Source organism: Rhinolophus hipposideros (assembly GCF_964194185.1).
Source record: "Rhinolophus hipposideros genome assembly, chromosome: 1".
Lineage (NCBI taxonomy): Eukaryota > Metazoa > Chordata > Mammalia > Chiroptera > Rhinolophidae > Rhinolophus > Rhinolophus hipposideros.
In genome coordinates, this window is record NC_138047.1 from 110,197,753 (window position 1) to 110,214,618 (window position 16,866).

At 51.0% G+C, this 16,866-nt stretch overlaps 1 protein-coding gene across 4 annotated transcripts in view; it reads right to left on the reverse strand.

The window, feature by feature from the left end:
• Positions 1–16,866, reverse strand: part of NSD2 (nuclear receptor binding SET domain protein 2) — a 65,757-nt gene that overhangs the window by 17,529 nt on the left and 31,362 nt on the right. For 3 of the 4 annotated variants that reach the window (XM_081053820.1, XM_081053821.1, XM_081053822.1), the window contains exons 6-10: positions 13,685–13,829; positions 13,031–13,108; positions 11,322–11,440; positions 9,243–9,324; positions 8,005–8,129 (exon numbers count right to left, since the gene is read on the reverse strand). In XM_081053820.1, the coding sequence (XP_080909946.1) occupies positions 8,005–8,129; positions 9,243–9,324; positions 11,322–11,440; positions 13,031–13,108; positions 13,685–13,829 (549 nt within the window). Of the gene's footprint in view, positions 1–4,133; positions 5,464–8,004; positions 8,130–9,242; positions 9,325–11,321; positions 11,441–13,030; positions 13,109–13,684; positions 13,830–16,866 lie in introns of those variants that run through there. The other variant, XM_081053823.1, reaches the window with a different exon arrangement.

A 16,866-nucleotide genomic window follows, 5' to 3' on the forward strand; every position in this document is an offset into this window, starting at 1 on the left:
ATTCTGAATGGAAATATAAATGTGAAAGACACACAGAAGGCTCGTTTCCTGGTCGGGCCCTGAGGCACACATACAGAATACAGACCTTACAACAGTACATCCATTGCAGACACAGTGCAGACCCGCCCTTCCGCCCTCATTCCTCCCCCGCCCAGCAACTCACCAGAGAAGGAGTGCAGGTGGGTCGCTCTCCGCCCACCAAGCCACCCACGCGGGCACAGGGCATGGCTCCAGCTGCGGCCCCACCTCCACACAGTCCCCTGGACGGTCCCAACACAGTCCCACATCTCAGTCTACGACATCTAAGGTCTATTCCATATCCAACAGGGTTCATTTGGAAAAAGAAAAGTGGAGTGACTGAGCGGACACACGCTCAGAACTTGCCCGGTGCTTCCCGAATCCACCACAGCCGCGCCCAGGGCAGCTTAATTCCTGACTTCTCAACGTTTTCTTGTGTCTGAAAACACTTTCTCTGCTCTCTACTCAGTGTGACAGTATCTACTCGCCTATTTGCCTCAGAAACACATTCCTTCCCGGGAAAGCAGTGTCCTTAGCCCATGTGACGGGGCTTTGCAAGATGACATTCACGAACACAATGTAACCTGGTGAACATACTTGAACCAACTCCTAGAAACGGTGCGGCCATGAGGGGTGGGTGACATGCGAATCCCAGGCAGGTCCTCCCTGCTGCGACTGGGCAGCAGGCCCCTAGGCCGCCTCAGGGGTGTGACACAGGGAAATTTTAAGTTTTTGACAAAACAAATCCCTTCACAAGTTGAATACTACATCATTTTTTAAATACAAATACAGACCTTGAACAATAAATATTTCTATAAACCAACATTTTCATGCTTAAGTTACGCTTTTGTAAAGAAACAGCTCGATAACTAGAAGACTTTCACATGGTGTTTAGGATTTACAGACGGTAAGAATCCTGTGCTCAGCAGATTTAATCAACTTAAAATCAAGACTGGTCTCAAACAGGTCTTCCAAGTAAATATCACAGTGAAATATTCGAGTGGGTTTAAAATAATTTTTAAATGAGTCATTCGTCATCTACGATACTATGGTTCTTGATAACTTTTATTAAAGCAGCCCTACTAGGTGACAGAGACTAGAACCTTCCTGGCTGCCCCTGAATCCCAGGGCTGGGTCCCAGTCGTGAGAACAAAACGTCCAGCTCACACGTAGACACTGCTCACAGCCTCCTAAGCCAGGTGGCTTCAGGGTTGCCCCAGAGCCCCAGCAGGTGCCAGCGAGAGCCAAGGGGACCCAGCGCAGAGTAGGCCATGCACTGCCGCTCCGGAGTCACAGCCAGCCTTCGTCACAGGCAGAGCGAGTCGCTAAAGTGATCCTATCAGCCCAACTGTGTCCCAACTGTGCCCTTAGCCGTGGCCTTGCCATAGAGTGGGCTGGTGAGAGTGGACCTGAAGACAATGACGGACCACGTACAGTTGCTGCTTCTGCAGCTCTGTTAGCACGAGGCTCAGCAGACCCCATCGCTGGGCCAGGCCACCCCCACTGCCACCTCAGTCATTTCTGGAAGATACAGTATGCCTGAATGGTTAGCACCCTTTAAAATACATGCCAAAAAATTATATGCAAAAATCCAGCAACTACATGTGGGCCAGAAAAAATTATACATGTGGGTGTAACGTGTAACCAGCTAGTTGCAAAGGTATATAACAAGATGGGATGTTCCTCAAATGACACTGAGCGCTGCTGGAGGGACACCAGTGGTGACTATACCCCAAAGGGAGCATGCCCCTCCCCAGACAGCACGAGGAACAAGATGGCTACAACACACCTAATTTTCTACCTGCTAAGGAGAGTCCATTTTCCATCACTGGCAAATAAACCAGTGGTAATTTCTAATATTCTAGGTAAAACAGCACAAACAGGTACGTAAAGGATCAAAATCAATTTCACTGACCCAAAACACTAAAGTAGAGAGGAGTCAGCATATTTCTTTAAAAAACCAAACTCAACTTTGAAAGCCAATGGGAAGCCAGTAACAAGAGATCTGAGAGCATTTTGAGAAACGTCCTCTAAAAAGACATGACATTGCACTTCTTTCAGCAAGACTAATTTAGGTTCACAATCTGAAAGATAAACAGCAGACCTGAACAATGACTTTTCTGTTTATAGATTTTTTAAAAAAACCGAGGTGATGAAATTCTTGATTTTAAAAGCATTTAAAATGCTAGCTTCACACCACGTCAAAAGGGCTGTCACCCGGTCCATGTGTAAACCTCTACCTGGCCAGAAAAATCTTAAAAATCAGTTAATAAAGGGGCTAGATATGTTTCAGAAGCATGTTAACTTTGAAATCAAATGAAAAATTAATCAGGTAAACTTGCCAGAGTTATAGCGGGCCTATCTTCCTTCCATCCACCCTCTCAGACACGGTCCCTCACGCAGAGGAGTCAGCGGCAGACAGTGGCCCCCAAGCAGCCCCCCTCCTGCTGGATGGGACCTAATGGATGGAGAACTGTCCACGTAAAAACGCTGAGACTACAACTGATGGTCCGCCCCACAGGCCCAGCGCCCACTCACATCAGGCTTGGGTCAAGAACACTCAAAGTACGTTTTTAAATCACTGCTTTATATCCACAGGGCACTTCTTTTGGTTCTGGAAGTAGATGCTAATTCAATCTTACTTGTCTTCTTAGCACATTTCTACTCGGTAGGTATGAGTTGCCCACCATTGGGCAAACCCTGGCTCTGCTCTGCCCTCAAACCTGGCCACTGTCACACACCTGTGGTCACAAATCTTGGGAGAGCCGGTCAGGGCCAGAGACCTGGGGGGAGAGGGAGGTCAAACTTGTTCCTGAAGTTGACGTCAGTTTCCTCCATCCTTTCCTCTGATGTGCTCAGCTGTCAGTGCCCCCAACCCCATACACCTCTTAAAATGGGCATCCTGAGCACTCCGTTTAAAACCTAACCGTGAGCTTTCTACGAAAAGCCAGGAATCGGGCAGATCTAAAGCTGAGGCACCTCACAGACATCACCTGAGGAGCCGGCGATCGGCCCCTGTACGTTGGATGGACAGGACTCCACAGGCTGCGCAGTGCACCCCCTGCCTGAGGTCCCCGAAATCGCTTCCTGTTGAAACTTCCTTGTTGGTTTTCAGGAATATCCCCTTAGACACTGGGGTTATTTCCAGCTGGGAGACGCAGGCGTCACAGATACAAGGCACAGCACAAAGACCACTGCCACGCAGCTGCACCTGAGTCCGTCCCCCTGCATACATGACCTTCTTTCTCAGCTGACAGACGCGCAGGGCAGACAGGCGTCTGTTCGCGCAGGTGGTGGTGGTGGGGAAACAGGAGCCCTGCCGCGCACGCGCACAGGCAAGCAGGGTGCTGCTCTTTTTCAGAACACCTATGATCTAACTGCCGTGGCCTCAGACAAGCTTCCACCTGCTGCAAACGCCCGTTTTGTACTCTAGTTCCTTCTCGGGGCCACCTGTCCTCACCAGCCACGAGGTGGATGGAGGGCAGTGTCGCCACAGTGCTCCTGGGAGCATAAGCAAAATCCACCTCAACGACAGGCAGTTCCAACAACTCGGGACGAGGGTGCACCTGCACCCGCATCTGCACAGTCTTGGCTTCTTTAGGACACAAAACAAGTAGCATGAGAGGCTTTGGGACTCGTGCAGACACTGTCCTAAGCTCACTCAGAACAGGAGCCCTTCGCCAGAGGGTCCGTCAGTGAGGCCACCCCTGGCATTTGCAGCGGGAACTGGGCCCTATCCGGGACTGCCCCTCACTGCAGAATGCTGAGCACACCTGCCTGTGCCTGACTGGCCACCTTCCCAGTGTCCTCAGGGGGACACTGTTCCCCCACGGAGCCCCGTGTGCTCAGCTGAGGCTCACTTTATGCTGCTCTGTGGACACACCACTGAGACATCGTGACAGCCCGCTCCTCCCTCCTCACAGAGGAAAGCACCATGTGCTGGCTGACTTCTCATGCACCTGTCGCATGTTGGTAGCCGGCTGGCCACCACCCAGAGTTCACCTCACTACAATGTCAAACCAAGCCTCGTAACTTGCCAGAGGCCTTTCAGGCAAGCTTTCCTTTCGGTGATCTTTCTTAAACCAGGGCCATTTTTATACTTTTTCTTTTTTTTTACACTTTTAAACTTATAGTGATTTGCTTTTTGAGAATCCTAAGTTACTACTGAGCTTTTTCACATCCTTTCAGGAGAGCACCGAACCCAGGAGAACCCAGCCGGTCTCTGAGGCCACACATCCCAGCCCTCAGCCATCCCAGTACCAAGGTGTCACTTAAGCAAACCCAGTGTCTGCCACTTCCGGGTCTGTTCTACCCTCATGTGTGGGATGCAGTCAACAGGGTCGCTTTTCAGGCCAAACAAAATTTATACTTTTGGATAAAAATGGAATGATGGTAATTTTATTACTTTATTGTTATAACCAATACTGTCACAATAGCGAACTACTGAGTCCTGGCCAGGCTCCAGGCACCCTATGTCTTTTACACGCGTCACATCACTTAATGGCTTAGAACACAAGTATTAGTCAGAAACTTTCATGAAAGGTTAAACCCATCAGAAGAGCCTGCTGGGGACGGCCCCACTGCCACTCTCGGTGACATGAGCTTCACTGCCCTGCGTCCGGGAGCGGAAGGGCCTGTGAGGCCTGTCCTCACCTTGCAAACATGCAGGATGGGGGCACGACATCAGTGGTCCCCGAGGCTGAGACACTTAATAGATGACTGATGTTCTACAAAAGCAAATGGTGGCGTGGGTGACAACGACCTGACTGCTGTCCCTGGATCCAGAGCTAAATGGCTCCCGGTGATACTGCAAATGCTAGTTTGTTCCTACAAATTTATTCTGTCTAGTGTCACAGTAAAACTGTTTAGTAAAAATGACAGAATCAAAAGTCGTCCTGCCTTTTATGTTGGAATTAGTTAAATATCTACAGTCCTGAATCCATTCCACTGGCAATGAGAAGAGCTGACAAGGACCCCTCTTAATGTGTGCTGTTTGTACTTGGTTTTTGAAGGAAAAGACGCTGACATTTTCAATAAAAATTCAGTTAGTTGTGAACTGGAGGAGAAAAACGATCCCTGCAAGATGAACCCCTCAGAGCGGTGTCCTTGCCGCAGTCCAGGGCGGCCCTGCTGATGGGCATCTATCCTGAGCACAGGGCGGTGGATGCGTTTCTATCATGAGATGAATGTCATTGGTCAATGGCCTTGATCACGTTCTTACCTTGGTCTTAACATTTGTTATCTGTTTTCTTCATGGTATGTGTTTATTGTACCAATTAAAGGATTATCACACATCTTCCATAAAATGGCTGTGACAGCAATGTCACTTTGTGTGTACGATGATGCACCAACTGCAGCAGACATCCTGGAATATTACAGCATTTTAAGTGCAGTACAGGGCAGCTGGGTTCAAATCCAACTTGACTGATGTGGCTCCCATAAAAGCTGTTACCAGTGAAGTGAGAAAAATAAGAATTTGCTCTACTAAGGGAATAAGAATGATGTCACAAAGCACTCAAGCCACACCCATTCCTTCACAGGCCTGTCATGCTGCCGAGCGACCCCATCTCGTCTCTTCCCTAGGGCGAGGCAGTACTACGTAGCAGCTACTCTAAGGTACATTTTATTTATCACATACACCTTTTCGAAAAGCATTTAAGCCACAACATGACCTAAAATGTCTTGAAATACCAACCCCACAAAAATTCCTGATTTCGATCAAGGGTGATGGAAAGGAAGAAATATAAACATGTAGAGGGCATGTGACCCGAATAAGGGGCAGGTCTGAAGCCCCAACACCAAGTCCCGTCGTCACCTATCCCCTCAGAGGGGGACCTGCAGTGTAAGGGTGTTTTTATAACACTACCCACTCCGAGGCATTCATTAAGCACGGCGTGTTATAAACACAGACGGGACACGGTTCAGTAGTGCTAACATGTGACAAACCTTCCCATTCTCCTGCAGTAGCTTTAAGGAACAGTATCATTCCGTTAAAATGAATTCTAATGGAAGATTTACATAAGCCACACAAAAGTGACCTGATGGAAAAGACCCAATGATTGAAATGTTTTTATATAAGGAACAGAACGCACACTATGGCATTTATGTGTCACTTTCAAAATGCAGGCAAGTGGGTGGTTTTAACATATTTAATATATACATAAGTATATATAACAATCTATTCACTTCAAGTTCAAAAGAAGTAATAATTCAGTCTAATGACTAGAAACGCTCCATCTAAGTCTTCCCCAGTTCAGAACAAGTTTCCATGCCACAGAGATCACGCTGGTTAAGAGTAGTGTCAGACTATCAGGCATGTCTAACAAATGTGTCTTCGTCCCCCCCCTCGCCATGTCACCTCACGGTGCGCTACTCTAAACCTGAGCCTTCAGCACACAAAACGTAGGCCAGGAACAACGGGGCAACACTTTGGCAGTCTGTTTTTCTCTTGATTGCATCTGACAAGCGTGTAAGTAAAAACTCTACTGAGTAAGTGGAACAAAATATGATGATGCAAGAAAAATTCATTAAAAGTTTTTTAAACAAAAAAAACCAACTTAAGCAAAAGGGTCTATGGAGCTGAAACCTTTTATTTTTAGTATTCTTCTTTAGAATTGGAGGCCACCTTTCCATTTAATTTTTTAGCATACTTATCTGAACTTGGACGAGTTAAAAAGGAAAAATATTTTGTATAGAATGTGTCTTTTCATGTTTCAGTAAGCTAGAGGTCAGAGAAGAATTCTTACTGCATTTCCTGGGTGTGCCCAGATGGAAGAGATGTTTAATCACCTACACACTGAACTGTGAGGAGGCCCAGTGCTGACACGTGAGCTGGGCTAGCACGAGTCCCTGACGAAAACACCACTCAGAGGCTGCGTGGTGTCTACACACCAAGGACCCGGAGCAAGCCCCAGGCCTCTGTGCAGTTCCTTGTTGGCCCTGGGCCCAGGTTGCACTGCTGGAACGGAAGACACCTCACACGCTGGAAGGCCTGCCCCTCGTCTGAGGAGAGGGGGCAACTGAGGCTGAGAGCGCAGGGGAACGTCTGGTCCCCACCAGGGACCGGGCCAGAGATCAGGTCAGAAGTGGCCTCTGACCCAACAGGACGAGGGGCCGCTCCACCCCCTGCCTCACTGCCTGGTCCCAAGGAAGCCCAAGTTCAGCATGTCCTCATTGGTATTCTAAAAACAGGACTCATGTCTACACTGAGCAAAGAACCACCAGAAACAAAGTAACAAGAATTAAAACTTGAAAATAAGCCCCTGGGGTAGTCACTAAAAGCAGGACTCTGAAACTCCCTCTGGACCAAAAAGTATCATATCTACATTGGGAGGCTATTTCTTGTTTTGTTTCTCGTGTCATGGCAAAGACTTTAGATTTGTGATGAAGTCTAGATGTCACACAATACAATAACAGTAACAGCCTCAAAGAACTGTTGTCTTGTCTCATGTATTCTGCACGTCCGAAAACTAGCAGTGCAATGACCATGGTAGTTCTGACTCACCACCAACACTCATGTCTCTAAGGACGTGCCAGAACGTACAAGGCCACAGAAAGCGGTGTAGTGTGTGGGCCACCCTCATCCCTGCTGGGGGAGTGCACAACAACCCGAGTCAGCTCGGCTGACTGTCACATCAGGACAAAGCAGACTGGCTTTCGTGTGAAAAGGTACAGTGTGAGGGCTTCAAAGGACACAACTCTTCAAGACACATTTCAAGAACAACTGCGTCGATCCTAACACGTATCCATGTACATTTATACATACACCGTGTGCGTGTGTACTGATATCTGAAGTGCTCAAGTAGGCTAAGGAGTGACTTTTTCCATTTCAAGACTTTTACACAGTTTACAGAACCTAAAACTCACCTCCATTTGTGGAGAACACCAGTATTACACTGATTAAGCCTGCCCGTGATCACACTTCGCTTGGGTAAGTGAATGGCCTTCGCGTGAATGCCATGGCTGTCATTATCATTATTATTTTACCTCGTTCTCAGTTAAGGATGCGGAAGGAGAGGAGCTCTTGCTAAACGCAAGAGCTGAGGACGCTGCCGCGGACGCCCGGCTTCGCTTCTTCAGGGGTTTGCACGCGTCAGACAGATGTTTCGTTGCTGCAAAATAATTTTGGTTTATAAAGTGAAGACTGAAATCTTGGCCCCTCCGTCTCTTCACTACTTTGCATCTCCCCTCTAATAAATGAAGCTCTGAAGGTGACCCTCTGGGCCCCTTTGCCGTACCAAGGGCCAAACTGTTTAATGCGGGAGAGGATGAGAGGAAACAAAGGCAGACAAACTCTGCCGGGACCTCCAACGTGCCCCTGCCTTGCCCCCAAAGCTGTCACCCTGGGGCCGACATGGCTCCATCCACACCGGGTTCCACAGCCCAGACAAGTCTCACCCACTCAAAGGTTTTAAATAAACCACAATCCCACTAGCATACTTAAAAGTAACAACTCCTTCATATCAAATATCTAGTCAGTGTTCAAGTTGCTCACAAATGTTTTTTTCTTAATAGTGTGTTTAACTGATTTTTAAAATCCACTACAGCACATCATGCAAAAAAAAAAAAAAAAAAAAGGAAATCAGAGCCATTCCAATCTTCATTTACTCTGTTCCCTGAATTTTGTTTTCCTTTCTAATTAAGAGGTGCAGATAATACGCTTTCTTTAATAAGCTACCAGACAGATACATCAAAAAGATAATTAACGAAAAGGTAAAAGGTAGCCTGATTCTACCTTTCATTGTTTTGACAGTTATTTTGCACAAACATTTTAAGCTCGTTTCCTCATGGGAAATAGAAATAACAAGTCAGCACTTTACTTCCCGCTCATACGTATACAGAGGACCTGATTACTGGAAAGTAGTGGAGCTTCTAGAAACAACTGATACCATCAAGTAAGACATTTCTGGCTTAAATCACTTCTGGCTTAAATCACTTCTCTAGTATAATTTTAATCGAGAACAATAAAGCCAAGTAGAAATCCGCAGAAAAGCAACTTCCATGAAACTTCGCGGAACCATTACGACGACTAACACATTAAAACGGTTTGTTCCTCAATCGCACGAGGGCCTCCTTTTCACCCGATCCAGCTTCACTGTCCTTTCCTCTGAAGGCTACTAACCCCTGCCCGCCCAGCGCCGCCCCGCCCCGCCCCCACTCTGCCCTCCCTGCGCAGCCCAGGCCACCTGCAAGGAGCCATCAAGGAAGAGGTGTGGACACATTACCTGCCTGGGTCTTCAGGGAGGTGGCTGCCTCCAAAGCCTTATAAGAGCTTGTCCGGGCTGTTTTGTCGGTGATCATCTCTCTCTGTTATTAAAAGAAAAGAAAAAGGAGAAGAGAAAGGGAAAACAAAACAAAACCCAGTGTGAGCTAACAGGCTGCTGACAAGTTTCGCCACAGAGAATTCTTCCCGTGGAAGCAAACATCCCGGCGCCCGACACGGTGCTTCCCAGCCCCGGGCTCTGACGTCTGCTGGCAGGAAGGGCTGGCAGGGCCTCCAAGCCCCCTGGTCGACAGGCCCCAAATGAACGCATTCAACATGTCACCCGAGGTTTCCCCAATTCAAAGTCAAGTGTGGCTGACAGGAAGTGGCCCTCCTGCTCCACAGGCTGCCTGAGCCTCTTCAAGTGCAGCCTGCGAGGTCAGTGCCAACGTCACCGCCAAGTCACCACACTGAGGATTTCCAATTCTGAGACATCGATACTGCACATATCACAACTGTGAAGTGGCGGGAAAGAAGGGACCCTGACATTCTATCTAGCGCTCAGAAAGGGGACGATGTGCTTGTAAAGGGCCTCTCCATAACACAGCCGCAGGCGGGACCCTGACGGGACTCGAGGGGGTGGACAAGGGGCTGTGGGCGGGACCGCAGGGGGGCGGGACCCCAGAAGTGCGGTCACGGGGCTGTGGGCGGGAGCTGGGGGCGGGACCCCGGGGAGGGGCGGTCACCGGCTGAGAGGGCACCGCAGCTGGCACGACGCATGTGCACTGGGGACCAGACACGCTGCGGCGCACTTAGGTTTGTAAAAACCAAAGCAGAGGCGACACTGTGGCTTTCTGTGTTGCGTGCCACTTCCAGAGATATCAGTGACAACATCTGTACCTGGCTACTTAACGTGAACTATCATGTTTCAGATGTCACTTTTTATGTGTCATTTCTACAAATACTTCAGAGCAGCCAGTGTCAGCGGGTGCGGGAGGCGGGCGAGCGTGCACTTCCCCCGCCGACCGTGAATGGCTCCCAGCTCACCGCTGCACCCTGATGCTAACCGCACCACCCGGGCAGGGCACCTGGGGCAGGGCCTGCCTGCTCCCCTGAACCGCAAAGATGGCGCTAAAGAAACAAGACGAATGCTGCGGTGGCCACGTGCACACGGCAGCAACGCAAGCCATTTATTTTCCATTCTTCCAGCGGAGCAAAATAAAAGGAGGAGCTGCTTAACTCACATCCGTGAAAGACAGTGTCAGCTCCACCCAAAGTCACAGATGAGAGTACAAGTCCTGTCAGAACCACCACTGAGCACAGACTTTGTGCATGCAAAGCACAAAGCCCATGTGAGCTCTCAGCCAGGATGAAGGTGACCCGATGTCCCAGCAGATGTCCAAGCAGCTGAGACACACGGCGCTGCTGGGGGAAGCACAGTGCCAAGGGCTGCTGTGGCACTGCAGGCGTGGGCACTGCAGGCCACACCACCCATGGCCACGTGGACCCTGCCCAGGGTCCCTCTCCAACAGGCATCAGGTGAACTGTGGCCTTGGCGCGGCTGGAATACGCTACGACTGGAAGGTCCTGGGCCGCCTTTCTGTGGAGCTGGGCCACACGGCCACTTCCTATTCCCAGTAAATAACAGCATGGATCACTGGTAACGGAGGACTTCCTAAAGTTGACTTCCAATGCCTTTAGTGGACTTCTAAACTTTTTATTGAAGTGTATCATGCATAGCTAACAGATTTCATGATTTCACACCAACTCATCATTTACACATTGAATAATAAGCCTACAAACAAGACACTTTAGTGACAGTTGGGTGGGATCTAAACATCAAGTGTCATTCTAGGTGCACGGATGTCTTTCTTTGACAGCCAAGTAGCACAGGTTTGTGTTCAAGTCCCGGCAGGTCACAACCTGCTTTCTTCACAGCCTTCTCAAAGGCACCGAGAGAGAAGCCAGCCCTGCCACACCCAGCACAATAGCCACCCTGCCCCTCCCACCACCGGGCCCCCTGTGGCCCCCTGCAGCCCTCTGCCCCGCTGCTGGCCCTCCGGCCACAGGTCCTACAGTCAGGCAAACCGGATGTAATTACCTTCCAAAGACCGTGCTTGTCAGTCCGGAGTCTTTTCCTGGGCGCGTCCTCAACTTCAGCATCTCCAATGGGGTCCTGCGTCCTCTTTGTGTGGGTTCTTTTTTTCCCATTTAAGTTACCTTGGAATGGGAGGGGGGAGACTTACATGAGGAACAGTCCAGGAGCCGCCCTCCTGAGCACTGAGCAGCGCCGGGGGGTACTCAGTGCAAACCCAGCCCTGATGGGTGTCCTGCAGGCCCGTGGGCACCCAGGGCCTTGCGGCACCCATACAGCTCTGCGTCTCATAACTGCAAGAGGCCATTACCTGTCACATCAATGGAAACCCTTCGTCTCACCTGGAGATCATAATCCTGGTATTTGTTATAATTATATTCCAACGCACTACAGCATTCAGTTTAAATATAATCCAGTTTTTCTTAAAAATCCTTTACTTGCTAACATTCAAAGACGAGTGGAATTGAAGCTGGACTTCATTTTATACATTTCCTTAAGGAGCATCTTAAAGAGCAACACCACACTTGTCTGCGTGTGGAGGGCTGTCCACATGCTTGCTCAGGTGTTCCCAGGAGTATCAGCCAGTCTGAGACCTAAGGTGCCCGAACAGCACTGCCGGGAAAAGCAAGGCAGAATACGAATGCAAATTCTGGAGAGATGAGGAGTTTGAACACACCCATGTTTATTTTAAATACAGATCCAGTATTTTCCTTTGCATGACTGCTTTCCAGAGTTCCGGGGCTTATGCCTGGACTATCATCAAACGTCACGTGGGAGGGCAGTCATCCTGAATACCGTGGCATCCAGCGGTGCCCAGGCCTGGCACCACGGAGCACTGGCCCTCACCAGTCGCCAGTCCCAGAGCGGACTCACTAAGCTCCATTCCTGGCTGCAAGGGGACTCCAGGAAGAGCTGTGGAGCGGGGGCAGTGGCACCTGCCCGGCTACTGCCCTAGCAAGGCCACCACAGGGCCCAACCTGGCCAGAACCCCTCAATCACATCTGCCACCTGCCACAGCAGCTGTCACCGTGCCTCCTCTTTCCTTTACTGAAGGACCCTCCTGGTCCAGGACGATGTAGCCATCGCTCCTGACAGAAATAAGGACTCTGGGCTCTGTCCGAGTGCCTAACACTGAGACGATGGGACAGCGGACACCATGGACATGACCCGTCATCTTGGCTGTCAGCACTGGGGTCCCTGGAAGGAAGGGCTAACGGGCTTCCAGGAAGGAGCGCACACCTGACACACCCTGAAGGCGGAAACGGACCTTTCCCTCTTGTCTACTAAGTACTCGGTAACAGTCCCAAATGACAAAATGTGACACACAGTCACATCCACACTCACTCTTTAAGGGTCAGAAAAACTCACTTCACTCCTAAACAAGCCTGTCAGAGAAGAGGGACCCTTTCCTAGACTTGGCATACTGATGCCGAGTCAGGTTCAACGTTTGCATTTTGAAGAAAATACACGGATCCTAAACCTCCTCACTGTTCCAAATTACAGCATTTGCAACAAACACTGGACAAAGTGAACAAAGCTCAGTATTAATGTTAACTAGACAGAGACCTAGGAAGCCCTGCCAAGTCAGAACGGACTCATCTGTGCACAAACAGAAAGGTGACACGGGACGTGCACAGCCACAGCCACAGCCACACACACACACACACAGCTGCGCGAGAAGCACAGCGAGGACACACAAGGCAGGCGCCAATTACTTCCGGGTCTCGATCTCCTTCCAGGTGAGTCTTGAAACACTTTACGTTTGGCCTCTCCAAAACTCTTCAGTGATGAACCTTGAGAGATACAGAATGTTTTATATTTTAAATCGACACCCCAATACGTCATACTTATTCGTACATCGAAAACGCCCATTTCCACACGTGTCAAAGCTCGCCGGTGACAAACCTGACCACCGCTACACAGTCTCCAAAGTGGACAGAGTGCAGTCTCCCTTCTCTGGCCACTGCCCAAGCAAAGCACCACTATTTGTTTTTTAAACTGAAGCCTAAGCAGAGGGCACCCACATTTAAGATCAGTCCAGTCACCCTCCTCCCCCTGACAGCTCTCAGGCAAACACGCCGAGAATGCCACCACCCGCCGGCGGAGGCCAGCGTCCCTGGGGGCTCAGGCCTGCAGTCTGACCCTGCCACGCCGCGTAAGCCTGCAGTCCCAGAGACTGCTGCACTCCCTTCCTTCTTCCTTCAGCACCCTCCCTCACCTCACCCCACCCCACCGCCGCAGTGGCCAGAGTGCCACTCTTGGGCACAGGAGTGAGGGACCAGCAGGCCAGCCGGGACCACAGGGAACAGTGCTCACGACAGTGAGTGAGGAAATGCACACACGCCTCCCGCGCAAGGGGACCAAGTTACCGGAGTCTTCCTCAGGCTGGGCGGAGGCCACCAGGGCAAACTTGGTGTGATAGCGCGCTTTCTGCTTCTCGCTGAGCATATCCCACTGGGACCCCAGCAGCTCTTCAATCTCCTCGCCAGAGGCATCTGGGTGTTCAGCCACAACCTGGGGATGCAGGACACGGTGTGGTAAGGAGCCTCAGCACCCACACTCATTTGAGTTCTGTTTTGCACAAAATCCAATGCACAGCCCTGCAGAACTTACTCCCACGTTCACGTCCCAGAGAGGCTTCAAAGAGAAAAGGGTGCTTACGTGATGTTACAACTTGTTGAAAACTCAAAAATGGAAATAGCGCGGCTGCAAACCATCCGACTGTACCTACGCACATTCAGAAAAGGACAAACGGTAACAGAAAAACTACCTGTCCAAGGCCCTTCAATTATCAGTAAACGACAACTTTCTAGGCCTCCCTGAAAAATCCGTGGTAGGAAAGTGCAGTGGCAACACTGCCTGTGGACAGGGGTGGGGGGTCCCGGCCTGGCTTCCGTGCTGGCCGTAGCGCCCACGCCCACACTCATTCTCTAGGGTACACGCCAGGAAGGATGGGATGCAGGTGGTGTGTCACACCATGCCCACCCCATGCCAGGTCAGCCAGCAGACCTCGCGGGGCACAGGCCTGCACCGTCGGGCTGCCAGCATCAAGCACCCCCGGCCCGGCCTGCAGGTGGTTCATGCTCCCTGAAGCCCAGTGTGCTGTCCCCACTGCGGTCACCTGGGGGGGGTCTCAGGCCCCGCCCAAGATCAGTCCAACCCAGCAGGCCGTGGCAGCATTTTAAAGAACCCCGTGGGTTCATCCTGTGCACCCATGGGTGGGAGCCACATCAAGAGCCAGGTGCGCAGAGGTCAGCTGTGGCTCCCAGGCCCTGCTTGTCGTGAGGCCTGTGAGTGAAGAACTGATTTTACACTTTCCAATGGAAGTTACGGGAACTCAAGCATCATTGTCTGTAAACAAAGGTTTCCTGGGACTCAGCCACAGCATTCCTATCCGCACTTCCTGGGCTGCTCTCGAGGACTGGGACACCCGTTACCTTCACAGCCTTCCAAACAGGTCCACCAACTGACTCAAGAGCGCCAGCCCGGCGGGGCGCCGGACCCCAGGTTCGTATATGGTTCCTCCACCCCGCGGCTCTGCTGACGGGGGTGAGTGGGAGTGTGGTGTTCACTCCCGTGACATAGGGTCACCGGTTAATGCTGGCTGGTTACCAGTACCACCAGAGGTCGCCAAACCCGTCCTCACGGTGCAGCCCTACCCCTCCCCAGGTGCTTCCTGGCCCTGTTAGACACCAGCACCCCACTGACCCCCACCCAGCCCTCTGCTGGCACTGCCTCCTGCACCCAGAGTCAGGTTCCGACCTCCACACACCACCGGGCGCTGTCCCGCCCATCTGTCGTCATGCTTCTTTTTTTTTAAGTTCAATTTGAATCTTTTTCTTTCTCTCTCTCTCTCATTTATTTATTTATTTATTTGTTTGTTTATTTATTTATTTATTTATTTTTTAGATTTTATTGGGGAAAGGGAACAGTGTGTACTTCCAGGACTTTTTCCAAGTCAAGTTGTTGTCCTTTCAGTCTTATTTGTGGAGGGCGCAGCTCAGCTGCAGGTAGGTTCAACTGCCATTGCTAGTTGCAGGGGGCGCAGCCCACCATCCCTTGCGGGAGTTGAACTGGCAACCTTGTGGTTGAGAGGACGCGCTCCAACCAACTGAGCCATCTGGGAGCTCAGGGGCAGCTCAGCTCAAGGTGCCGTGTTCAATCTTAGTTGCAGGGGGCGGAGCCCACCATCCCTTGCAAAACTTGAGGAATTGAACCGGCAACCTTGTGGTTGAGAGCCCACTGGCCCATGTGGGAATCGAACCGGCAGCCTTCGGAGTTGGGAGCATGGAGCTCCAACCGCCTGAGCCACCGGGCTGGCCAGTCATTATACTTCTTAATGTCACCACTCCCACTCGGCTCCTGCTTGGGCACTTCCAGCCCCCCCACACCGGCTTCCTCCTCTCAACTTGGGGTACCCCCTCCCCTCAGCCCAGCAGGGTTCTGTCCTGCCACCACCCTTCGTGAGGGGTCAGCTCGACTGGCCTCGGACCCTGCAAGCATCAGGGATCCTCCATCACAATGAACCATAACAGAGCTCACAGCGGCTTCATCAGACAAGACTCCCAACCCCCTTGAAGCCACCCTCCCCCTGCAGCTAAGTCTGTGCCAGGCTGTCAGCTCCAGTCCTGAACACCCTGCCCCGACCCGCCTCCCTCCAGACCGCCATGCTCAGCAACCTGTACCCTGGCTCTCTGTTCCCCATTCCCCTGCTACCACTCTCAGCCGAAAAGGTCTCCCTGCTGCAACCAGAGAGACCACGGCCCAGCCCACAACCGGGGCGAGATCCTGCCGCTCGGCAAAGCCTTCCACGGTCCGCACAACTGGGCACCAATCCCACCACTCTCGTCACTCCCCCAGCAACTCTGCACTCAAGCTACACTGTGGACAGTCCCCAGCAGGCAGTGGATACAGCAGGCGGTACCTCCTAACATCTCCACAGATCACACTCTCCCTGAAACGGTCTCCTCCACCAGGCTGACTTCCAGGCATCCTTTTAAGTTTCAGCTACCATGCTTCTTTCATTCATTCACTCGTTCATTCAAGGAGCACTGTGCCATGGACAGGAGACAAATCTGTAACAGCAGACACCACCTCACCCCACAGTGCCCACCTTCGGGGTGGGGGTCCCCTGTTCCCTTCTCATTCTTCACCATATACTGTGTACTCCGGGGGCAGAGACAGCACCATCCTCGTCACCTTGGGTTAATAAGGCCATGCCTCTCACCAGTCTACTATTTCACAATGACACGGCACAGGGCAATGGCTACAAGCTGCAAACACACACACGTACGCACACAGGCATGGGAGACCCTGAGGCAGAACCACCCAGCAACACTGCCCCCAGATTCCTGACCCACACTCTGTGAGACAATCAGTGCGTGGCGCAGTTTTAAGGCACTAAGTTTTGCGGTAACTTGTGATGCGATAATAGATGACTACATAAATAGTCAATAATACAAATGTCTACATAAAGAACTAAGACTGGGGGGCAGCCCGGTGGCTCAGGTGGTTGGAGCGCCGGTTCGATTCCCACATGGGCCAGTGAGCT